Source organism: Mytilus edulis, chromosome 11, assembly GCF_963676685.1.
Source record: "Mytilus edulis chromosome 11, xbMytEdul2.2, whole genome shotgun sequence".
Lineage (NCBI taxonomy): Eukaryota > Metazoa > Mollusca > Bivalvia > Mytilida > Mytilidae > Mytilus > Mytilus edulis.
Genome location: NC_092354.1, coordinates 21,271,759 through 21,299,025, shown reverse-complemented (window position 1 = coordinate 21,299,025; position 27,267 = coordinate 21,271,759). Strand labels below are relative to the sequence as shown.

The window sequence follows — 27,267 nt, the reverse complement described above, 5'->3', positions numbered from 1 at the left end:
TGTATTTCCATGGCTATATTACCTGTCAAGATTTCTTTGGAAGAAGGTTGATATCAACCACGAGTTTCAAGTGTTGACGTTGCAATCATCCCTTCATAATCTTACGGACGCCACCACGAGTTGGTTGACCGCTGTGAAATATCTGTGTCACACGTACCGATGAAAGCGGATATGTTCCTAATGTCGTTACTACAATCCCGTCAGTGGTGTAACAGTACATTTATTTGTTTGTGCGTTTCTGTATGATGAATATTTTTGGGTGTGTTTGTGCGGAAATGTTGTCACGTATTGTTGTCATTTTAGCGATATATTTTAACATAGAAAGCAGGAGGTTTGGCTAGCCATTAAAACCAGGTTCAACTCACCATTTTTCTTGAAATGTCCTGTACCAAGTCAGAAATATGACAGTTGTTATCAAATATTCGTTTCTACGTGTGTAGGAGCTTGTTTTGTTGCACTTTAGTGTTTCTATTGTTTCGCTGTTTTCCTCTTATAGTTGATGTGCTTCACTTGATTTTGGTTTGCAACCCGGATTTTTTTTTCTCCATCGTTATGACTTTTGAACACCGGTAAACCAATGTTGCCTTTATTTTGCATGGTGTTAATTTCCCAATAACGTGTAAAATGTAATATGTAGGGTGTGTGGTTCCATTTAAAATAGTGTTTAATGATTGATATATTTTGTACGGATTTTTAAATTTAAGTTATAAAAAAGAAGATGTGGTATAATGCCAATTAGATAACTCTCCACAAGAGCCATAATGACACAGTAACAAAGCCTGTACCGCATAGTCAGCTATAAAAGGCCCCGCGGGAAATTACAAATGTGAAATATTTCAAACGAGAAAACTAACGGTCTAATTTATGTACAAAAATGACCGAAAACAAATATGTACATATTAACAAACGACAATAGCATGAATCCAGATTTTCCATATGCCTTGTAATGTTCAATGTTGAAAAGACAATTTGATTGATAGCGTCGAAAATCTTAAAAAAACTCAAGTGGAGTCTATTTCACAAATAAACTTACGACTAAGATTGATCGTAAGTACATGTATACTGACTTGTTCGTCACTTACGATCAATGTTTTTTAGATTTTTAGGGCTCCCTTACTTATGTGTAAAAATGCAATTATTGAATTTTACAATTGTAAAACAAAAGATGCATCATATTACATGTAGTACACAAAAGGTATAAAACTTAAAAAGCTGCAATTAGGTTTTTTTTCATTTCACACAAAAACTTGCAATAAATATTATTTTTATCACTCAAATTTATCAACCATTTGTTGGCCATCAAAATTCGTTCAAATTAAATGTAATCATAGTTTTTCACCCGGTAGTCTGCAATTATTGTTTTCATTATACACAAAAACTTATAATTCGTTCAAATTAAATTCAATCATAGTTTTTCAATCTTAGTCGAAATACAACGGGTTAATATCTTCAATATCTGCCCTACATATTGGACAACGCTGGTTCGACTCCAAATAAACCTCCGTGGCACACTCCATACAGGTCGTGTGGCCACACGGTAAAATCACAGCATTTTTCTCACGGTCCATGCAGATGGTACATTTCCTGGAAGAATCCTTATTAATTTTCTGAAATTAATAAAAAAAAAAACCAAACTCATCATCATTACCAAAAAGTAAAGTGGCTAAATACTGAACTCAGAGGAAAATTCTAAACGGAAAGTCCTTAAGGTGGTACCTAACACTACATGGAGATAACTCTGTAAAATCAGCTAAACGTGTTAATTACGTTGTGTTGTAAAGGGAATATTAAGCTTCTCAATGATCAACATTGGTGTTTTTAACCGGAGTAAACCACGAAAAAACGTTGATGACGTCACGGTCACATGCCGCAAAATTATGTCTATGAGCTGATAAACAAAACAAAGTCAGCCAATCGGAAGACGCGTTACATCCAAAATTAAATTATTCTACAAGATTGAAAAAATGTAAAATGTTGACAAAGATGAATAATGTTTACTCAAACTATACATATATTGCTGAAACTGTTCTGTGTCAGCCAAGGCGCCGTGTTGAATACCGTTCTTTGACCTATAAAGGTTTACTTTTACAAATTTTGAGTTGGATGGGATGTTGTCTCATTGGCACTCATACCACATCTTCTTATATCTATATAATTTATTTACCAAACCGCGCAATTTCCTTAACAGTTTTTCATGTTTTTCATTATCTTTCTCCTTTTTGCTGACCTTCTTGTTCTCTGTAAAGAAAGATGATATACAAAAGGTTTGTGTTGAAATTAAATCAAACATACAGATAAATGATGTGATAGTGAGACAATTAACGTTTAGATATGGGATTTTCTCATTGTTGAAGGCCGTACTGTGACCTATAGTTGTTAATTTCTGTGTCATTTTGGTCCATTTTGGAGAGTTGTCTCATTGGCAATCTCCTTTTTTTTATATTAAGAGCTCGAGTTTTATTATTTTTAATTTTTAACATTGTCATAGAGCGGGAGGTATGGCATGCCATTAAACCATGTTAAACCCACCATTTTTTTTCTTAAAATGTCCTCTATGTCTGGAGTATGGCAATTGTTAGTGAAAAGTTCGTTTCTTTGTGTGTTGCCGTTTTGTTGCCTTTCGGTGTTCCTGTTGTTCCTTTGTTTTCTTCTTATAGTTGATTTGTTCCCTCGGTTATGGTTTGTAATCCAGATTTGTGTTCTCTCCATTGATTTATGACTTTTGAACACCGGTATACTAGTGTTGCCTTTATTTTTGGGTAAGGACAAACTTCTCTTTGTATAACTAGAAAGACTTAAATACTACAAGAAAACCTAATGTTTTGATAACTTGTTCGATGACATTACTGGTGAATGTTTCGTCCACGTGAATATCATGCACAAACAAGACAGGTAACCTTTGTGTTGTAATGATTTTTTTTTATTAAAAGAAGATGTGGTATAATTGCCAATGAGACGACTGGCCAAAAATGACACAGACATTAACCAATGTAGGTCGAAATACGACCTTCAACAATGAGCAAAGCCCATACCTTATACATGTTAAAGTCAGCTAAACAACGACCCGAAATGAAAAATGCAAAACAATTCAAACGAGCGGCATAATTTATGTTCTAAATAATGAACGAAAAACAAATATATAACATATCGAATAAACTATTTATAAAATGAATATGTATTATACTTGCAAATTAGAAAACTCTACAATAGACCAAATGGCACATAAATGAACCACTATTATAATAGGTAAAGGTACGACCGCCAACAATGAGCAAAGCCCATACCGCATTATCTGTCAGCCATTAAACGACCGAAATGACAAATGTAAAAAAAATCAAACAAAAAAAAAATAACTGCATAATTCAGTACAAAATAATGAACGAAAAACAAATAGGTAACATATCAACAAAGTTTAACGACAGCCACCGAATTAAAGTTATAAAAAAGAAGATGGGATGTGATTGCCAATGGGACAACTCTTCACAAGAGACCAAATGACACAACTATAGGTCACTGTACGGCCTTAAACAATGATCAAAGCCAATCCTGCATAGTCACATTTTCTTACTTATATCATTGGTAAGTTAAAGATGTCCGAAAAATTTAGTTTATTATTCCTCTTTAACTTTGAATTTGATTTGGCCTTTCAAATGTTTTAATTCTAGTGCCACAAACAGCCGCACACCGAACAGCAAGCTATCAAGGGTCCCAAACATGACTAGTGTAAACCCATTCATGAAGGAAAACCAACGGCTTAGTTGTGTGATGATGCTTTAAAAAATACCCACTTTTCTCTTTCAATTCAGCAAACACCTTTACTGAATCAACAATAACGTTTCTAGACTCAGCAATCCTCTTTTCGGAATCCGAAATTTTCTGACTCAAGTTATCTAAATACTTTTTGCAATCATCTAACGCATAAGTATCTTTCTGTACAGAAGGACTAACTTTAGGCTTTCTTGGGACCAATTGCTGTAAAGTAAAACATATATATGAAATAATACTATATGTTAAAACATCATTCACACAGATTGAAAAATAAACCAAAAATTTGTTATACAATTTTGTATAATGTCAACTTAAATAATTGTATGTAAACAAAATAACAAAAAGCAATAAATCATCTGTACCACATCTGAAGAAACCTTTTTCAAACTATATAGGATTGTTACGAGTTTTCTTAATTTTCGAAAAAATACTAAGTTTCTTCTTTCAGTTCTGAAAAAAATAAAATGTAATACTACAATGTAGTACCATTTCCTTTCCGAAAATTCAATTAAATTTCGATTCAAAAGCAGGGGGGGGGGGTGGGGGGGGGGGTAACTTTAGAAAAAGGAATAAATATCGGATACAAAATTTTGTGAAAAAAAATCCCATTATTCTTTCTGCGATCAAATAGGGGGACATACACTATCTACTCCCCCTGGATCCGCCACTGTTTATTCTTTTATCAATAAAATTGTGTTTAAATTTAATCGATAATATAATAATCGAATTAATAAAACAACGGAAGAAAAGCAGTTTGTACGAAAACATTAAATGTATACAAAAATAATATGCATTTTTTTTAATGACATGAACGACCGTTAAAATATGATTAATTTGTATGATACCTTGAAAACCAACAAAAAAAAAATAATCTTACAGCCATTAGAATAATTATGTAATCCTTGTCACTTGAATCCGACATTTTTGTTCACTTTCTTATGACATACTGAAATAACCTTCGCATACAATCATACACGGGGCGCAAAACTAAAAAATCGGTAAAATCGGACATTTTTTTTACTTTCTTCAAATTCTAGGGCTCTATTAAATGAAATACGCCGCATAAGAACATACATGTACACTAGGCGCAAAAATGACTTGCGCGAGCTTTCATTTCATTGGATAAAACTGTAATGTGATCAATTTCCAATGATTTAGTTCAAGGTCTTCAAGCTGTCAATCATTTTATTTATATTACAAATTTTATATACCATGTGTCTGACATAATTGATTGCGACTCGTGCTGGTTCATGGTCCAATAGGTAAAATTCTATTTAACTGTAACGGGTGTTCGCTACTCAGTTTCAAAATAAAATAAATTGATTGTTTACGAAAAAAGAAGCCCCCGAAAAAACAAAAAAGTAATTCAGGGTCCGTATGCTTTCTGTGTGCATTATTTCGATATATATATGCCATTTTAAATGTGGGATACTTTTCATTAACTTAACATTTGCATTGTTTTTCTTCTAGAACCGATGAAAAAATGATGAGAATTTTATATGATTTTCAAAGATGACATTCTAAACTGTATGTAATCAAATTATGGAAAGGAAATAAAGGGTTAGAGGGGATTTTAATTGCACTACATGGATAAAACCAGGGGATCCGAATATCTGGCAACATTTAAAAACCTGGAGGAGCGAGTATTCTTTAAAGGTAAGACTATTTAAAGTATATGATAGTCACCCGAATAGTAAATGTCCCGTGAAACTTGACAACTTTTGAATTTTAGAATGAAATTCAAAACAGTGTGGCTGTGGCCACTGATTGACACATTAAATTCATCCATTGACTGGGACAATTTAGGTGAACGTTTGTATGTAACGACCACTGCTCACTATGTACTTTTTAAAGACACTTAAACTATGAGGTCACCAAAGGTTCTCAACACCTTAATAAGGTAATTCGAAAAATTAATCAGAAATAACACGATGTTTTGATTTATATCAATTATATAAATCAAAACATAAAGGTTATTCCTGATTATTTTTTCGAATTATTTTATAATTAAAGGCGTTAAGAAACCTTTGGTAACCCCACAGTTTAAATATCTATCGTAGGTACGTCGTGAACAGTGGTCGTTACAGACAAACGTTCACGTAAATTGTCCCAGTCAATGGATGAATTTAATGTGTCAATCAATGGCCACAGCCACACTGTTTTGAATTTCATTCTATGTGGTTGAAACAAAAGCAATGACATTGTCCTTACTTCTTTTTACTTCCAATCATTATGAGCTACAAGATAAGTGCTACTACTAGACCAAGACATTTGTATCTTTTCGGAGCATTTTGGTGCACCCTAGTTTTGACTTAAGAGGATTTGTGTAGCTACATGTAAGACTTAATCTTTATTATTGTATTTCATTCAGTCTTATTTATGTATATATATGTGTTAGTTTTAATCTTAATCTTGAGTTCAATATTTGTTTTCTCTGAAACTGATATTATCAAGAAGCTTGATTTCTTGATTGACAACATATTTGTTATGTTCGGAGAACTTGTTTTTCAACAGACTGTCGGCATTCCAATGGGAACAAACTGTGCCCCTCTACTTGCCGACTTGTTTCTTTATTATTATGAGGCTGACTTCATGCAGGAACTTCTTAGGAAGAAAGATAAGAAGTTAGCAATATCCTTTAACTCTACTTTTTGCTATATAGATGATGTTCCTTCACTAAATACATGTAATTCAAAATTTGGTGACTATGTGGAACGCATCTATCCAATCGAGCTAGAGATAAAGGATACTACAGATACAGTTAAGTCAGCCTCATATCTTGACTTACATCTAGAAATTGACAATGAGGGTGGGTTAAAAACAAAACTTTACGACAAAAGAGATGATTTCAGCTTTCCAATTGTGAACTTTCCATTTCTGAGTAGCAACATTCCAGCAGCACCGGCATACGGGGTATATACGATATTCCCGTGCTGCTTGCATTTCCTATCATGATTTTCTTGATAGAGGGTTGCTGCTCACTAGGAAGCTATTAAACCAAGAGTTCCAAATGGTGAAGTTGAAATCATCCCTTAGTAAATTTTACGGACGCCATCACGAGTTGGTCGACCGTTATGGAATAACCGTTTCACAAATGAAATCGGATATGTTCCTTACGTCGTAACTACAATCCCCTTCCCTTTCAGGAATGTGACCTACCGAATTAAACTATTTACCGGATTTGTTATAACATAAGCAACACGACGGGTGCCACATGTGGAGCAGGATCTGCTTACCCTTCCTGTGACCTCAGGTGCACCTGAGGTCACCACTAGTTTTTTGGTGGGGTTCGTGTTGTTTATTCTTTAGTTTTCCATGCTGTGTCATGTGTGCTGCCGTTTGTTTGTCTTTTTCCTTTTTAGCCATGGCGTTGTCAGTTTGTTTTAGATTTATGAGTTTGACTGTTTTCGTAGTTGAGCAACTTCTTAAGTGAAAACAATTTTGGCACGCACCGGCAAGTGTTTACATATTATATACCAGTTAGTATTGAGAAAATAAGCAGGATTTCTTCAAAAAAAGGTTTACTTTACAGGTAGTTTTATAGTTTTACCGTATTATCCTGAACCTCCTCCAAAAAAGGAGTTCTCATCCTCGGCGTTTCTACGTCATCTGTATCGTTATATTGGATAGCAAGTAAACCTGAGCTGGGACTGCGAACAAACGGCGACATTTCTAAGCCGGAAGAAGGGCGCATAATGAGTTGTCGCTGTTGTTGTGCTACCAGTCCGACGTAAGGTGATGAACTGACCATACCATATTGCGCTGGACTAACCATGCCATAAGGCGTTGAACTGACCATACCGTATGACGATGGATTGACCATGCCATAAGGCGATGAACTAACCATACCATATTGCGCTGGACTAACCATACCAAACGGATTTTGTTGTACAAAGTTACCACCGCCAACCATCTGCAAGTTTAAATTATTTGAGTTTTGAAAACACAGCTAATAAGTACGTGAAGTAATTGAGAACACTGTTTGTTTTTCTTAAGTCCTTTATAATCTATACCTTAACATGTATTGTTATGCGCCTGTTCTAAGTCGTTTGTTTGTGTGTTTCATAGGTCTTTATTGGTTCTCGGTTTTTATATGTAATAGTATTTTGGGCGCTTTAAAGCTTGCTATACGATGTGAGCCAAGTCTCCGTGTTAAAGGCCGTACTTAGACTTTATATATACATTAACTTTTTTATACATTTTGACTTGGATTGTAAGTTGTATTTAATCATGGTATCATTATATGCCATTGGCATATTTTCGTTTTCGTTTTTATTAACCTGTCGTCGTTGGGCTTCCAAAATGTCGTATGTAAACTTGAACATTTTTGAGAATGGCGGCGAAAAAACAAATTTGAAATTTCTGGATTACCAAAAAAATAAATAAATAAAGAAGTGTACAAGTATTTGATTAACAAACCATTGTGCAACAGTTTTTTTTAAGTTTTCCTACAACATTTTCGAAGCAAACTTTACAATTTGTAAAGCTCTGATTCCTTTCACGGATTTGGCTATACTTTTTGGACATTTGGATTATAGCTCTTCATCTTTTATATAAGCTTTGGATTTCAAATATTTTGGCCACTGAAGAGACATGTATTGTCGAAATGCGCATCTGGTGCAAGACAACCGGTACCGTTAATTTTATTACTACCACTGGGTCGATGCCTCTGCTGGTTGACTATTAGTCCCCAAGGGTATCACCAGCCCAGTACCCAGTACTTCGGTACTGGCATGAAAATACGGATTTTGTGTTATTAAAATTTGCTGTTATATATAAAATGATAGAAATTATTATGAATTAAGGAATGTATCTCCCTAATGCAAAGCTCTGATTCCTTTCACATTTTTGGACCTTTTTGGACCTTTTGGATTATAGCTCTTCATCTTTTATATTTGTTTTGGATTTCAATTTTTTTGGCCACGAGCATCACTGAAGAGACGCGTATTGTCGAAATGCGCATCTGGTGCAAGAAAATTGGTACCGTTAATTGTATTGCAGTCTTTTTTACTCTATAGTTAAACCAAATGCCACTTATAATTAAGAAATTACTTATATCTATACGTATAATTCAAAATTCAGAGCATAAAAGCGTGCAAATATCTCCAAAACAAATATAGACCCCCTTAATGGGACCTTAATTGTACTGATAAATCATGTTTAGAAAAAATACATTTGTTTCTGTAAGTATATCCTCGGAACAAGAAAATCGTCATCAAATACAGCTGTGAGAACAGAGCTAAATAAATTCCCACTAGAGATGCATATAAAAACTCAAATATAAAAAGAAGATGTGGTATGATTGCCAATGAGACAACTGTCTTCAAGAGACCAAAATGACACATTAACAACTACAGGCCTAGTCACCGTACGGCCTCATACAATGCGCAAAGCTCAAACCGAATAGTCAGCTCTAAAAGGCCCGATATGACAATGTAAAACCATTCAAACGATAAAACTAACGGCCTTATTTATTTAAAAAATAAACGAAAAACAAATATGTAACATATAAACAAACGACAACCACTGAATAACAGGCTCCTAACTTGGGACAGGCATATACATAAATAATGTGGCGGGGTTAAACGTGTTAGCGGGATCCCAACCATCCCCTTAACCTGGGACAGTGGTATAACAGTACAACATAAGAACGAACTATAAAAATTAGTTGAAAAAGAATTAACTCATCAGATAGACAAAAATACAAATAGATGTAGGCGGGTACTTATATATCCCGACAACAGAAAGACAGTAGGAACAGATCTGGGAGTACTCGCAGTTATCTGACACCTAGATGAAAGCCACTAACAACTAATAAAAAATCATGCATCTAAGACTAAATTATCAATCCGTACACATCCAACATCCAATGGATTTAGTGTAAAGACGTCATAAACAGTCACAGAAAAACACGACCTTGTGCAATGCCAAGTTACAGGTATCGACAGATTGTAGATCCATAAATGTGTATGTATATGCCATATAGTCTAGTCAATGTAAAAATTAACCTCAAACTAATTGCAACACAAGATTTTTTTGTTGTAAATCATTGTGTTGTATTTGAAAAAGAACATAATAAAAATATACAAAAATATATTTTGCGGAACATATTTAAAAATCGGAAATAAAATGTACAAAATAACGTCGAGTATTTTTGTCAAGACCGTCCACCATACACAGTTAAAGATGACGTCATGTAAACGGGATATGAAGTAAACAACGTTGAACCTCTCAATTTCAACAGAGAATGGTATGTATATCAAACGATAACTTAGATATTATGAATTGTAGTAAATCTGAAACCAATACACACTCAATTATTCCAAATACATGCGTAACTTTAAATCAAAACAAAGACATTCTACTCCGCAAATTTTGATTATCTCCCTTTGATATTTGATACTTTGTTTTCATAAACATAGCCGTAAATAAAATGAACTGCTATGTTTATTAAGTATATAAAACTAGAAATTGAAAAACAAGAACAAAATACATTACAAAGAACGAATTAAAAGACGAAAAAACTGTTTAACCCTAACGTCCTCTATTCGGGGGAAAAAAGTACGAAGCGCCAAATTAACAAAAACATGTCATTATTTTACGTATAAATCTCGAAATTATGCTATAAACTCAGGAAAAAACCCAGGAAAAACGATATAATTTTCAAAATGAAATAACTTTTCAACAGTTTTACAAAAGAGAAATTGATCAATTATAGCGAAACAGTGATATTTCAGTGAGAGAAATATATTTAAAAATAGAAATGGCTATATAAATATCATTAATTCGTAGCGAAAATGACTGATATGGATTTTCTATAAATCATGTTTTATCATTAGCAAATTAAGGTTAGATGGAACTAACAATTTAATATTTCAATTTAATTTCTAAAACATATACAAAACAACTTTGATTGTATATTAGTATTATGTACAAGAATCTGCATAATTTGTAACAATCATAAAACATATATTCATGAGTTTCGTTATATTTTGTAGGTTGCTGAAATTAAGACAACATGGATACCTGCATACTATGTAATGATGATATACAAAATGGAAGCAAGGCTGTTGAACTGCGAGAAAAGGGCAGTATTGGAATAAATAATGCAAGTATAGAAAGAGGAGACACTATTGTTACCAGGTCAGGTCAGCTTGTGTATTAACACTGCCGACGTTCTTACGCAAATCCACTCGTCATCAAAGAATTAAAAAGAAAATCTACATCACCAGCACCGCTAGCTACACCACCTACACTTCGGTCAGAGAAACAGTTCAGCTTTCAAGAAGACTGCTTATTTTGTGGTAATTCTACCATTGAAACAACAGCAAAAAGAAAATTATTTGATGTGCATGCCGTTCAAACAACTAAATTCCAGACAACCGTAAAGCAGATTTGCATTGAAAGAAAAGATGAATGGGCAACCGAAGTCAAAGGAAGAATAGAGTTTGCACGGGATTTACAAGCAGTTGACGCATTATACCATAGCTCCTGCAGCACAAACTTCAGAACAGGAAAAAATGTACCACATCTATTTTCACCAAGAGCCAAATAAAAAGAGGCAGACCAAATACAAATGAACAACATTTCTTAAAAGTGCTTGATTTTTTTTTAAGATAACCACGATGAACAATTAACCATCAAAGACCTAGTTGATCGAATGAAAGCTTTGTGTGGTGATGAAGCATATAGTCAACCATACATGAAGCAGAAGGTACCAGAACATTATGGATCATCAATTTTAATAACAGAGCTCAATGGAAAACAAAATGTAGTAACATTCCGACAAACTGCGTCTACTATAATACACAATTTCTATACAGAATCTAAACTGAAAAAATCAGACGAAGACCACAAGATTTTCTTGTTAAAAACAGCAGCAACACTTATTAAAACCGAAATTAGATCTATGCCAGTGGACAAGAATTTTTATCCAAGCGACAACGATATTTTGTCACATGAAACACATATTCCCGAAAGTTTGGCATTATTTTTGAAGGCTTTATTTTCGGAAAAGGACGCCTCATTGAAAATCAGTTCGATAGGACAAGCCATCATGCAAGCAACAAGACCCAGACTTGTAATTGAACCATTGCAGCTTGGACTTGCCATACAAATGCATCATATGTTTGGCTCGAGATTTTTAGTTGATACACTTAGCAACATGGGTTTTTGTTCTTCGTATTCAGAGGTTCAGAAATTCGAAACATCTGCTGTTATCTCGAAACAAGAAAAAACAACCAATCATTATGATGAATCACATTGTCTCCAATACATGGCTGACAACGTAGATCACAACCTTTGTACTGTCGATGGAAACAATACCTTTCATGGTATGGGAATTATCTCATGTATTACACCAGGCATAGAAAAAGAGCCTTTTCACATTCCTAGGTTAGATGTTACAACAGAGGAAATACTAGCATGTGGTCAAATCAACATGTGTCACTACAATGCAGATAAACACAAAGGGTTTACATCATTGAAATTTCCAGAACTTCAAATTTTGAAAGGCAGAGTGTTCAACAATTCATGGCAAATAGACACATTGAGACATGTGACACGGCAATTAAAGTCCCCTAATCCTGAATGGTCAGGAACAATGCAGATGTTTCAGAAAGGTATCAGTACAGGTGTCTCTGATGTTACTTTTTTGCCTATGATTGACCTAAATCCAAGTGATATGAGCTGCATCTACTCGACCCTTATGTTCGTATCAAAAGAGGTCTCTCGTCAAGGACGAACTCCTGTTATAACATTTGATCAACCACTTTACTGGAAATCTGTCATGATCACAAGTGGGGAAGAATGCAGTAACATTATTGTACGATTAGGTGGTTTTCATACACAGATGAGTTTTTTGGGCAGTATAGGGCGGATTATGTCAGGCTCGGGACTGAAAGAGGTTCTTGAACTTATTTATGCACCTAATGCAGTGACACATATGTTATATATGTAAAAAGCCGTATCTCGTGCTGTCCGTGGATTCATGCTCGTTGACACAGCTCTTCACACTTTGATGACAAATGATATTTTGGACATGACGTTTTAGAAGAACATGAGAACGAAATCAATCATTCCCCAAATATTGAACATCAATTGCTAACGAAAGCTTGTGAAATATACGAACACTTACAGGAAGCGAAGATCTCTTTACAAGATGCACTTGAGAGTCGAACTTTAAAAGCCATACAAGAACTGCTACAAAAGAAACGGAATGAGCTAAAACAATCCAGGACATCATAACTTTGGCTGTCCTTTCTAGACATGGTGGCCATTTTAAAACGTTTCCTCATTGCAGAAAGGACAGGAGATTGGCTTCTACATTTATCAACACTGAAGGAAATGCTACCATATTTGGCAGCTTCAGGCCACAATCTGTACACCAAATCTGCATATTTTTACCTCTCTCAGATGCAAAATCTAGAAAATGACCATCCAGATATCTATGCTCATTTTATGAATGGTAAACATGTTGTTCGAAGAAGTGACCGATTTTGGGCTGGCTTGTCCACAGATTTGGTGATAGAACAAGTGCTAATGAGAAACGTAAAGTCAACTGGAGGATTAACTAGAGGCAGAGGTATGGGAGAAGTCCAAAGAACACTATGGCTCTTGTCTATACCAACTTTAGCCGAATACAACCATGCCATGCAGCAGTTAACTGGCACGGGATATAAAACTAGTGACCAGCATATTGAGAACAGCAAAAGTAGAATGGAAAGAGATAACAAAGATTCAAATCTGCTCACTGAATTCTTGACAGAGCGAAATCCTTTCACAAATGACAAGACACTAAGAAACATCAAAACTGGAATGGTAGCGGATAGCGATGCTAATGCAGATGAAGCAAAAATAGTTGGCGATAAAATTATAGAGTCTATAGCTGGAAATCTTGTTTCGGAAATTTCAGTTAAGAAGAAAGACCAAATTGTTACACTTGACGCTAAACGACCATCAGACTCAAATATCTCTCAACAGCCACAAGTCGATCCTCAGCTAATGTTTCAGCGACTAACAGCAGTAGGACAAGACTCACTAAACAATACAGCAGAACTGTTTGAATACGAACTTTCAAGTTTTCCATCTTCTTTGTTTGAGGCTAATGGTGTCCCAAAGCAAGCAGCAAAAGCAACACTTGCAGATGCTATTTGGAACATGGGTGACTGTCAAGCTCAAGAACTACCAGAAACCAATATTGTTCATGTCATTGACAGAGGATCTCTATTATATAGAATACCGTGGATTAAAGGTCAGACATTTTCTCAAATTTGTATGAAGTACATAGATCATATCAGAAAACGATTTTCCAACCCAACGGTAGTCATGGATGGCTATAATAGTTCATCAACAAAAGACATCACTCACTTCAGAAGAAGCAAAGGAATACAATCAAACACAATCATATTCACGAGAGACATGCCACTACGAGTTAAGAAAGAAACATTTCTCTTAAACCAATCTAACAAACAAAGATTTGTTGAAATGCTGATCGATACATTTCAAGAACATAGCATCGAGGCTATACAAGCCAAGGAAGATGCAGATTTACTTATAGTTAAGAAAGCTGTAGAAAAATCAAACAGACAAGAAGTTGTGATATACGGAGAAGACACTGACTTGTTGATACTACTTTGTCATCTTGCAGAAAAAAAATTCTCATTGCATATTCTTTACCACTGACAAGCAAAGTGCGATGAAAAATTCAAAGATTTGGAATATACAAAAAACACAACAAGTTCTTGGTGAAGATGTATGCCATCCACTACTAGTAATATTTAGTTTGTTTTTAATTTACTGATAACATAATCAATATTTATACCAATAAAACAATATTCAATGATCTTATTACGGTGTTGAATATGTAACCTTTCAGAATACGTTTATCTAAAGGAGCGATAAGTTTACAAGGATCAGAGTATACTTTACTTATCAAGATTACTTAATCTGAAAGTTATCTATCACTATTTGATTTTTTTTTACTTTCTAAAAATTTAGATGATTCAGGTTGCTATACCTGGTTTACATCTGTGAAAAATATTTTGAAAGAGGCAAACATGGACGTATCCATTTTTGAGGGAAACAAAAGGACAAATTACTCAAAGCTGTTAAATAAAACACCTTAAAAATTCAAGTCTTAAATTTGTACACAAATACAAAAATGAGCAAAAACTTGAAAGAAATGGATAAAAAAAGTAAATTGTATTTACGTAAAAGTTTAAAACAAAATTAAGAAATGGAAAATTACATAAACTGTAAATCTATTGAAAAAAGAAGTAACATAAAAAAATGAGAATTTGCGACTATAATTTGATGATAGAAAAAGGAAGACATTTAAAAGTACATAAAGAAAAAAAAAAGGAATATGCACATCCTGTAATACACCGGATGATGAAGCTCATTTTATTTTATACTGTAGCAAAAAAGTAAGCGATAACTTTATAGCAAATGTATTTAAACATATGTCAGATGTTATGTCCTCGCAAAAAAATGAGAAAATTTAATATCATCTTTGTCATTCAACCTCAAAGTAGAAGTAGAAAGATAAGGGTTCTTTTTAAATTGGCATTATAACTGAGGACAGGGGACTCTTGATTTGTTTTATTTAGATATAGTTATATATCATATAGATAAATTGTTTTGCATTCTTGCTTTTTATATTTTATGAATAATGTTTTCATATGGTTTTGTTTGTGAAATGTATTCTGTGTATGCTTATATTATTTGTAACAAACTTATTGTTCAGAGTTTTTATGACAATAAATATTAATTTTAAATTGAAAAAAATATATATGTATTACATCGGCGTGCAATTTTATAACCCTTATACCTGACGATATGGATGTTATTTTGGGTTTGGGAAAAGGATGTGATTGTGTTCCGTGTTCATTATGTATCTTATATTGTCATTTGTATAAGTACAAAAAATGTATATATATTTTTTATGTGATCGTTATGATATTAGTTACAAAGTTATTATTGAAATCTAATGATCCTTACAAAATACTAAAATAAACTATTTTGATAAAAATACCAAGGATCGACGAAAAGACAAAGCTTGAAATTTTCTCGATTTAAATGTAAAAACATCCTGAACGTCATAAGTAAAGTATAGAATTTTAAAACAATGCATGAAATACTTGTGCAGCAGACCATTGAAATCAAGGTAACACAAACATATAAGATTTATAATATCTATCATTTTATTCAATTAAGTAATTTCTATCTAAATTCTCCGTCTTAAGTATAAATCGATTTTACAAAGGGCGAATTCATTTAGCTGTACAAATTCTTATTTGGCGATGTAATCGAGTAACATCTAAATCTTCCTTTGCCTCAGTGACAATCAGATCACCTATTCTTATTGTTAAGTAGAGTAACAATTTTAGGTTCAGTCAGCGTTCTTGAGTGTAAGTGTTTTATAAAGAAAGCTTATTGTTTTACAAATCAATTTATACTATGAATACTGTCTCATATAGAACGGTAAGGTCGTTATGATGAAATTAAAATAAATCCCGGTTTCAAAATATCATTTTTTTTAAAAATATTTTGCTAAGATTACCTTAGCCGTATTTGGCACAACGTTTTGAGAATTTTGGATCCTCAATGCTCTTCAACTTTGTAATTGTTCGGCTTTATAAATATTTTGATATGAGCGTCACTGATGAGTCTTATGTAAACGAAACGCGCGTCTGGCGTACAAAATTATAATCCTGGTACCTTTGATAACTATTTTCACCACTGGGTCGATGCCACTGCTGGTGGACGTTTCGTCTCCGAGGGTATCACCAGCCTTGTAGTCAATACTTCGGTGTTGTCATGAATATCAATAATGTAGTCATTTTTATAAATTTCCTGTTTACAAAACTTTGAATTTTTCTAAATAATAAGGATTTCTTATCCAAGGCATAGATTACCTTAGCCGTGTTTGGCACAACTTTTTGGAATTTCGGATCCTAAATGCTCTTCAACTTTGAACTTGTTTGGATTTATAAATACTTTGATATGAGCGTCACTGATGAGTCTTATGTAGACGAAACGCGCGTCTTGCGTATTAAATTATTATCCTGGTACCTTTGATAACTATTTTCTAATATCTGACCATTAAGACATCAGGAACAGAGTTATCAAAATTCTAACACTCCTTCTGAAATAATTTCTACACTATTCAATTCTAATATCATTCCTTGGACTCTGTCTATCAAAACATACACAAATTTAACTCAATACAAGAAATACGTGGAAGAAGACCAATCTGTAGGTACATGTTATGTTAAAAAAGCAATTAAAAAAGGTTAATAATAAGATATTATCAGAGATCAACCACACGGACGATAAATATATGCTGTTTAATTCAAACATTTAATTTGTATTTAAGGGCTAGGTATAGTCGTCACGATTACAACAGAGGCGAATAAATTAAAGTTACCAAATAAAGGCATTAGTTGTATATAGTTATTAAAGGTACCAGGATGATAATTTAGTAAGCCAGACGCGCGTTTCGTCTACATAAGACTCATCAGTGACGCTCATATCAAAATATTTATAAAGCCAAACAAGTACGAAGTTGAAGAGCATTGAGGATCCAAATTTCCAAAAAGTTGTGCCAAATACGGCTAAGGACATCTATTCCTGGGATAAGAAAATCCTTAGTTTTTCGAAAATTCAAAGTTTTATATTCAGGAAATTTATAAAAATGACCACATAATTGATATAGTATACCAGTTTTCGATTCTCATAAATTCAAAGTGTGATAAAATATAAAAAAGTAAAATAAGAGAAAAGAGGGTTTCATAGAAATATTCGATGAGCAAAAAGTAAAATCACAAAAATACTGAACTCAGACGAAAATTAAATCGGAAAGTCCCTAATCACATCATGCACATGGCAAAATCAAATGACAAAACACATTGAAAAGGACTGTCATATTCCTGACATGGTACAGGCATTTTCAAATGTAGAAAATGGTGGATTAAACCTGGGTTTATAGCGTGAAACCTCTCAATTTGTTGACAGTCTCATCAAAATTCCGTTATAATTACATTGATTTACAATGATGCGTGAACTAAACAGACATATAAAATAAAATAGTCAAACTATAGATAATCAATGCATGAGATGCGTCACGTGCGAGTTCAGTATCGTCTTGAGCAGTTTCGGTGTTTTACACGAATTGGTTATACTTTGGGGATTTATCTTATACATGTACGAACTAGAGGATTCTGAAACAATACTCAACTTGCAACTGACGACACTCATTGTTCATCAACTTTATCTCATATTTTATTATTTTTATTATTATTTTTTTTAAAATTAAATGACTTCCATTTAATACCTTAAAATAATAGTATATCAATAATGATGTATTCTTTAGACATTGTTAACTGTACAACAAGACCTGCCGTTCTGACTATTAAATACAATAACATAATTCACGATTAATAAATATAAGGATTGATTCAGACTGCCATTTTGATAGTTATCAAAGTTACCAGGATTATAATTTAATACGCCAGATTCGCGTTTTTTTGTACACAAGACTCATCAGTGACGCTCAGATCAAAGTAGTTATAGAGCCAAACAAGTTAAAAGTTGAAGCGCATTGAGGATTCAAAATTTCTTAAATGTTGTACCAAATACGGCGAAGGTAAAAAAAGAGGATGAAAAATCCTGCCATTTTCTTGTTATTTTAAGGAAGAATTTAAAACTATGCACGAAATACGTGAGCAGTAGACCAAAGCATAGGTGCGTGTGTACCGCGATTATATAATAGTATCTGAGTCAACAATCGAGTCGATAAATATATATTTTGTTTTATTCAAATTTTCAAAACAATATTTATTCTGCAGGCTCCTATTCATGTATTTTTGCACTAACGATGAAGTATTAAGAGAAAGTAGACAAACCGATTTCGTTATTTTTTAATACAGAAACGTTACTTTGTCCTTCTTTTCCGAAATATATTTAAAAGCAAAGAAAACTAAAAGGACATTTCATATAATGCTATTATTAAACGGACAGTAATTTTTTTTTCTCGATACAGCGTATGAACTTATGTGTAATTTCTAAAACTTTACGTATTTGATATAATGCTTAAATGAGATCAATGGAAATTCTGTTCTATCATAAATATAGACATCGTTAATGAAAAGAGAGACACAAAAACACAAAAAGAAACTAATTCGAAATGCAGCAGACTGTGTTATGTATGAAACTCAGATCGGAATATATTAGTTATACGTACATGTGAATAGCAAAGGCAGTAACAATAATAAGTGCAGATAACACATATTTAAATTTTCAAAACAATCGGTAAACAAGGATAAATTAACTCCACTGAAACGTTCAAACAATGATAAGTGTTTCATTTACCAAAAAAAAAAAAAAACAAACTCGTGCGCTTCTGCGAAAAAAAAAAATCACGCGCGATTTTGTTAATGAAAGGGGAAAGTAGATCTTTAAGCCTCGGTCACACCTTACAGATAGCACGAACGGACGCCTAACGAATAACTTTTTTTAAAATCCGTTCATGTCCGTAAGATGTTCGTTCTTATCCGTTAGACGTCCGTCCATATCCGTTGTATGTCCGTTTAGCATACGTTTAATCCGTCGACGTCCGTTCTGTCTGGAGGAAATTTTTGAGCATGTTCAAAACTTTGAACGGACGTCCAACGGATAATATGTCGTCCGTTTTGTACGGTACTCGTCCGTTTCGTTTCCGTTTTGTTTCAGTTACGTGTCCGTGAAACATCCGTTGGAGGTCTGGAAAATAAATTCCCCAACTGACTTCTACCGGACGTTTAACTGATGAAACGGATGTTGAACGAATGAGAAACGAACTTCTACCGGACGTATAACAGATAAAACGGATGATGAACGGATCTGAAACAAATGAATGCCAATTGTTTACTGGTTTACTGCCTATCGACCAGAACACTCCCTAAGCCAGAGATAGTATAGTCCCTACGGACAACGGTTAGCATCTCCACGGACAAACTACAGAAATCCCGGTTATTTCAGACAACGGTCACCTTCACCAGGATACAGAGCAAATCAAAGCACAACCCAAACAATGGATTCTCTAAACAGTAAAGGGTCGGGCCAGTAGGCCGACGCTCGACTCCCAAGTCTATTGGCCTTGAAACATCGCCTCATCACAAAATCGACTGTCGACATTGATGGTTTAAACATACCATGGGATGTGTGCAAAGAGACATTAACAGACGATGGTATACACAGGATAGATATTTTGAACACACTGAGCGCAGTGATAAATCGGAGTTCTCTCACAGTTACCATCAACAATAAAGTGATAAATGAAGCATTTTTTAACAGAAGAAACGAGATTTTAACTCAGCAAATTTGCAACAAACGAACCATCACAGTTCTGCCAAACTCAGAAGTGACTGTTAAAACTAATAGAAGTGCTGAGGACCATGCTCACTAAATAGTAGTTGAAAAAAAATAGTTGTCCCTTAACCATTTTAAATGATGGCAATAGTATAATCCGCCTGCAGAAAGGTACAACTATTGATTACATAGAATAATTTGACGATGTAGTGGGTACGACAGATGAAAACGCGATAAGTGACGTAAGACGTGGCATTGAAGATACACGAGACAAGGAACCCTCGGTACTGGCTCAAAGTTCAGATAAGCTGCCTAATTTTCCACCACATTTATTAACCAAACTATATTAACGTTTAATCGACTCGCTTCAACCTAATTCATTCCTACCATTTATACTGAAAGCGTTTAAAGAACAATTACAATAACATGTAACATATTGATTAATATTTTGAATATCACTATATGTTTTGTATATGCAGCCATAGTTGCAAATGTATGTGTTATAGAAAAGACCAAATTAACTTGTATACCTTTTAAAATTAATTGATAACAAATTGAAGGACAACAGGATCATTTTTAAAGAATTATAACTTTAATTTCCGAAATTAAATAGAATACCTTGCGGAATGTCCACTTTAAAAATTTAAATGACTTAGATAAAATATCATATATACTCAACCCAATTTTACAAATTCAGGTAAATAAGCTAGGATCCTTTTTAAAACAGTCTATTGAACTGAGGACACGGGACTCTTAAAATATTTACTTTTATTGTGTATATTATTGATCTTGTTATCTTTTATTTTAATTTTGTTATGTTGTGTCACATACTAGAAATATGTAGTTTTATGGCAATAAAGATCTGAATTGAATTAAATTGATATGTATTAGTTTACTCAATTCAATTGTTTCATAGTTTTCATGTCGGGTCCTTTTATTGTCTATTAAGGTAGATGGGGTGTCTAAATTATAATTCATAGAATTTCATAATAGTTTGTCAAAATGTAGTTTATATCCTGCTTGTTTAAGAACATTAATGAAAACAATGGGTCACCGGACTTATTTTCACACTACAGGTTGTGCAAAATTGTCAAATTTTGTATAGATTTTTCATGGAAAACCCAATTTTCGGTCATAACACGAAAACTACATCATAGAATTTTGAGATAAAATATGAGAAGGTAGCTACAATATTATTCTTTCAGATAAGAAGAAGAAAAAATGGGGTCACCAGACTCGTTTTCTTGCTACATATTAAAATGGGTAATTCCTAACACATTCCATTGTAAAAGTAACACTATCTGAATTATCTGCCCTTGCATTTGAGTTGCCTCCCCTTATTTGGCAAAGTTGGAAAAAAATTAATCAAACAGAAGTATTTGTTTTTTGGTAAAATACAACCATAAATATGATAAAACATGGCATATTCTATATTATTATAAAAAATCTTACTCATAAATTACCTACTAATTTCAAAATTTGCACATTTTATCAAAAATCTAGACCTTGTTTTCTGGTATTTCAAAATCCAAAATGGAGGAAGACACCCTATCTACCTTAAGGGAGTTGGCTTCTCAGTTTCAAAGTAATTAACTTTTCAAAACACTAGTTTATATTGAAAGGGGATTAATAAAGGAGCCCAAAGAGCAAAAAAGACATATAGGTCACCATGCTTGTTTTCGAGATATTAGCCATTGAAATTTTGGCGGGAAAATATTCTCTCTTGACTTTTCATAGCTTTATCATTGACAAGTTGAAGCCCTCGAAAACTGTAAAAAAGTAATTAAAATTTTAGTAGACTTTAACAGAAGGCTTATCATTATACATGTAAAAGATTTACAAAAAGAAAAATGGGGTCACCGGGAAATTTTTAACAAGGCATACAAATGGATAAAACCAGAGGATTCCGAAATTCTGACAAAAAATCCAAAATATGACAAGCCAGCTTCCTTAAATGGTATGTGTTTGTCTGATTGTTTAAAGCCGTACAGTTGCCTTTAATTTCTTACATCCACTTCGTTTGAACTTTGGTAGATAGTTATCTCCTTGCCAATCATACCCATCGCCTTGGTTTTTTAAATTATTCTGTCCATCTTTTTGTGCAGTATTTTCGAACTTGTGCTTTAAATACTTTCGGATTCGTTTGCATGTTTATCATTTAATCGTAAACCCTTAAAAAACTATTTATTTAAAGCCATGTCATTTCATCAGCTTCATCTTTAGTCAACCAAGCACAATCTAATGTACCAAGCCTATGAGTGCTACCAGGGTGAACAGACATATCTGCGTTGTGCTAGGATGACAATTAAGACTAAATGTGTATGTTAACTCAAAAAATAAAAATCTCCCCATCAAAGACCCAAAGGAACTGCGTTGTTCATAGATGCATAAACCATTTTTAATTCTTTAGATGACCTTTATGATATTAAGAACAAAGTATCGAAAACACATAATGTGGAGTCATTATTATTCGTTAGATACCAATTTTCGTGGATTTCGTGATAACCTGGGAACCACGAATTTCATTGTCCAACGACTTACAAATTTTCTATTTGATTGTATGAAGATTTTTTTTAGAAAACCACGAAATCAAATATTCACAAAAATGCAAGTTTTCCTCTATCCAGAAAAATTGGTTGCCACGAAAAAAAAATTAATCTACAGTAATCCTTATGAAATACTTACTCCACTACTCTGATAAAAATCCCGAGGATCTGCCGAAAAGAAAAATCCTGCCATTTTGTATATTTAGATATAATTATGTTTAAGGAAGAATTTGAAACCTATGCACATATACGTGGGCAGTAGACCAAAGCATAGGTACGAGTGTACTGCAATAATAAAAAGGTTAATAATTAAATAATGTCTTAGTCAACAATCAGGACGTTTTTATTTAAATTTTCAGAAAATCATTTATCATGTGACACATAACCTCAATTAAATCCCGTACAAAAATAGGCAGCGATTACATTGAACAACCGCAAACTGTACCTTACGACAAATAGAATAAAATCCTTGGATTTTTTTATTTTCGTAAATTGTTATGTTAAATACTAGGCCGTTAGTTTTTCTCGATAGCATTCTTTCATAGTTTTAATGTCGGCATCTTTTATAACCTACAAAACATTGTGAGATTTTCTCATTGTTGAAGGTCGTACATCTGCCTATAAATGTTCTCACCCACTTTATTTTAACTTTGCTGGATACAACTTTGTCTCTTTTGCAATCACAACACGTCTCCTTGTTTATCATTTGTTCTTTATTACAGGTTACTCGATAGCCAAGTATTCTAAATAGTTCTACAACTGTAATCACTATCCAGTCAACACTGAGGTTGTGAGAGCGAATCCCGCTCGTGTCGGTTCACTTGCCTCCAATCATAATTGACTAGGAATGTCAATGTTTCCAACCAAAGGTTGGTGGTTCTTCTCCAGGCACTCAGGTTTCATCGACCAATAAAGACTGACTTCCACAACATAGCACAATAGTTTTCAAAGTGGCATTAAACACAAATCTTAATAATTTAATTTTGGAAGTAACGCGTCTTCTGATTGGCTGACGTTATTTTGTTATGAGCCCATAGACATAATTTAGTCATGTGACCGTGACATCATCAACGTTTTTTCATGGTTTTCTACGGTTTAAAAATCGAATTTAGAATTAAATTATAAGAAATGACTGTAATATTTTTTCTGTCTATTCGAAATAACATAAAAAATGTGGTGCACACTGTTAAATAACCTGCTACGCGCGTTATTCAGTGTGCTCCAAATTTTTTATGTTATTTCTTCATAGACAGAAAAAATATTACAGTCATTCCTTAACTAAATTGTCAAAATAGACAGACAACTCCTGTAACATGTTGGAGGTAGACTAAGTGTCTATTTCATGTCAGGAACATTTTCAGGTTCTCTTGTTTTTTGGAAGTCATTGTTGACGAGTACATAGCAAAGTTTCTAATATACAGTGATTACTAGCCATGTTCACACTGACTATATTTATTTGAAACGCGTTAATGAAACAGTACATTTGACTCCTCGATCCTTTGTTGATTGACTATGATAGTTTTCCGGTCGAAAGCCGATGGTTCTCTTCTGGACTCCTAAATAAATATATATAAAAAAAAAACAGTCAACAATAAGTGTATATAAATCTTTTGATAGCAGAACGTTGGTATTTTTTTGTTTGTTAATCATTGTTGTTAAGGATTAGGTCGTTCATGTTTTGTCTTTACTTTTTAATTGTTGTTTTTATTGTGATATCAGACGACAAGAAGCATATGCCATGTTGTTTCCTGAATATTATTGATTACCTCACAGTGACGAAAACTTCGTAAAGTACTTCGTGTATTTTTTTTTTACTTCCATCATTCATGCATCAAACAATAATTCATTCGGTGTATTTAAACTGAGCCTTAGGGTGATTTTGATATCGAAATTTGTCGATAGTGACCTTGATACTAATAGGACCAATGCACCAGCATTCCAAAACAACACATCGCCTATAGATTAACTGCTTATAAATGAAACATCGATAACGATAGCCAGGATAATTTTACGGCGATAAAATAGAATGTTAGTTTGGAAATAAGAAAAAGTAAGAGGTACGATATTTCTGAAGAATTGTAACCAATCAATATTAAAAAAAAATACCGATTTCATTGAAAAGACACAGAAATGAAGCCATGGGTTTTGAAGATAACAATAGTGCATCGCTAGTGATAAATAATAATAATTCGCATCTCCTTACGGCATTCCGTGTTAATCTGATTTTAAAGACGGAAGATATTATAATTGTGACGAATTTTCAAGTTAAACACATATGACAATGTACAATATTCTTATGCTGAGTAGAATGAAATTGGTCCCATGGTGCCAGTTAAATAGGTGCCCTGTTGCACCTGAGGGCACATTGTGGACAAAAGTGTCAGAAAATATTAAGAAAAGCTCTTCGTTGCTGTAGGAAATACAGAACTTCCAGTTTTCAAACTAGTTACCCAGATGCAAGAGCCACACAGACCTGGTTTTCAAAAAACATTCATGTTATTTTTATATAAAGCATTTGCAATATTTAAAAAGAGATGCATTTCGTGTTGTGAGGCACCAACAAAAAAAACCCAAACATAATAACAACCAAGTGATACATTATAAAGACTTCTCAATTAATAGCATTGGAAACAAAGAACCTTTAGCTTTAATTAGGTTTTAGTAATTTTGATTATAACGTTAAAGTAGCTGTCATCAGTATTTCTGATTTTGACTTGTCCGTGGAAAGACTGATTGACATAATTATTTTGTAACGTTCCATACACGATATTACGTCACGCGCAGTTTGTTGTCGTCATTTTATTAAAAAATTGTCAGGGTCAAATAATTTAATGACTGAATGATTGTTTCTTGATTAATGTCTAGTGAAAATCTCAAATGCATATGTCTGAAGAGAAGAAATAGAAATAGAAATAAAATGCGTAGTTTCTGACCGCCACTGAGAAACATGGATATGTAAGGAAATGATAGTTTTTTTGGGCTTTTACAGACTACTTAAGAGAGATGTCGAGAAAAAATTGTTATTCTTATCGGATTTTATCTAATGCCTATGTTCGTTTCTGTGCGTGTTACATTGTAATGTTGTGTCGTCATTCTCCTCTCATATTTAATGCGTTTTCTTCGGTTTTGGTTTGTGACCCGGATTTGTTTTTTTCTATCGATTTATAAGTTTTGAACATCGGTATACTACTGTTACCTTTATTTCTTACCGTTATACTGCCATCGATCAGTGCCGATGAATTAACCTTTTAATGAAATAGGCCGATTGACGTTGCCGGTAACTACCAAAAGGTCAGTTGGACCGATCTAGATATTCTTTAACGGTCAATGGGCCGATATAATCGGTGATTAAGGCTAATAACAAAATCATTGATTTAAGCTATAAAAGCATAATATAATGATGTTTGCCAATGAATCATTCTGTTATTATTTTCATTTTTCATTTATCCACTTCCATGACGTTAGGATGATGTAATGCAATATGTTCCAGCGTAATATCCTCCATATGCTAATATATATTGTATTTTTGTGTATTATGTTGATGTAAGTAAGTTATGCCGTTAATTTTTTGCGGTTATTTTTTGAAAAAAAATGAATTTTTCGAAAAACTAAGGATTTTCTTATCACAGGCATATAATACCTTACCCGTATTTTGAAATTTCGGGTCCTCAATGCTCTTCAACCTTTTATATGTTTGGCTTTATAACTATTTTTATCTGAGCGTCACTGATGAGTCTTATGTAGACGAAATGCGCGCCAGGCGTATTAAAATATAAACCTGGTACCTTTTTGACTATTTACAGATTGTCATTTCAGAACCCTTTATTAATTGCTGTTCAATGTGGGTTTCGCTTCATCATTGTTGAAGGCTGGACGGCGATTAATGGTTTCATTAATCACGTCAATTCGCCTTTTCAGAATCTAAAGGACTATGTGTAATCTCATTGTTCGTACACCAAAATGAAAATAACGTTACGTCATTGGTTAAATTTTCATTGTTCATCACGTCGTAAACCAATCACAACGTACGTTTTGGAAATATTACCCAGAATGCATTCGATTCTAAAAAGGCGACTAGGTTTCTAGAAAGATCGTGGGTAAATGTCAAATCATATAGCACCATATCTTCTTATTTTGGTATTGATAATAATTTCAATCAGACAAATGAAATTGACCGACGATATATCTATTGTTTATCTATTATCTTTTGGTCAATACATATTCGTCGTTTTGGATCTGTCACTATTTTTTTTATGTTTAACTACTTTTTCAAAAATCATTACTATAGTAAAGTATTTTTTTGGGGGTGGGGTGTGGTTATAGAAGCGACATGTTCAAAGGTTTTATTTCAATCAGCAATTTTTTTTGTTATAGGTTTTTCACTTTAATGATCATATATTCTAGATTTATATCATGTCTCTATAAATTTATGCAACAGCCAACACAAAGTCATGGATACTGTTGACGGTAAACGATTTAAAATCTTTAGGAGATGAAAATTTAAAAAAAAATGAGGATAAGGAAAATGAAGGTAGCAGGGTTTTGGAAATGAATACCATGGCCCTGTGAATGACGCCCCTGAGAAAATTAATCTTTTGTTTTG

At 33.4% G+C, this 27,267-nt stretch overlaps 1 protein-coding gene across 1 annotated transcript; it reads right to left on the bottom strand.

The window, feature by feature from the left end:
• Positions 1-849: 849 nt before the first annotated feature.
• On the bottom strand, positions 850-22,951 carry LOC139494676 (uncharacterized). Its single transcript, XM_071282839.1, has 5 exons — positions 22,804-22,951; positions 7,319-7,681; positions 3,789-3,972; positions 2,165-2,238; positions 850-1,607 (listed from the first exon to the last, which is right to left on the bottom strand). Exons 1-5 carry the CDS (start codon positions 22,855-22,857, stop codon positions 1,422-1,424), a joined length of 861 nt encoding a protein of 286 aa, XP_071138940.1. The 5' UTR covers positions 22,858-22,951; the 3' UTR covers positions 850-1,421.
• Positions 22,952-27,267: the final 4,316 nt, after the last annotated feature.

Bases quoted from the DNA above. Each gene is read 5' to 3' on its own strand.
- LOC139494676 (XM_071282839.1), bottom strand. From the start codon at position 22,857: ATGGCAGGATTTTTCTTTTCGGCAGATCCTCGGGATTTTTATCAGAGT. The intron at 7,682-22,803 runs GTAAGTATTTCA...TTAAACTTGCAG, and splicing joins ATTTTTATCAGAGTAGTGGA to ATGGTTGGCGGTGGTAACTT. The intron at 3,973-7,318 runs GTAAAACTATAA...TTTACTTTACAG, and splicing joins AGGAGGTTCAGGATAATACG to CAATTGGTCCCAAGAAAGCC.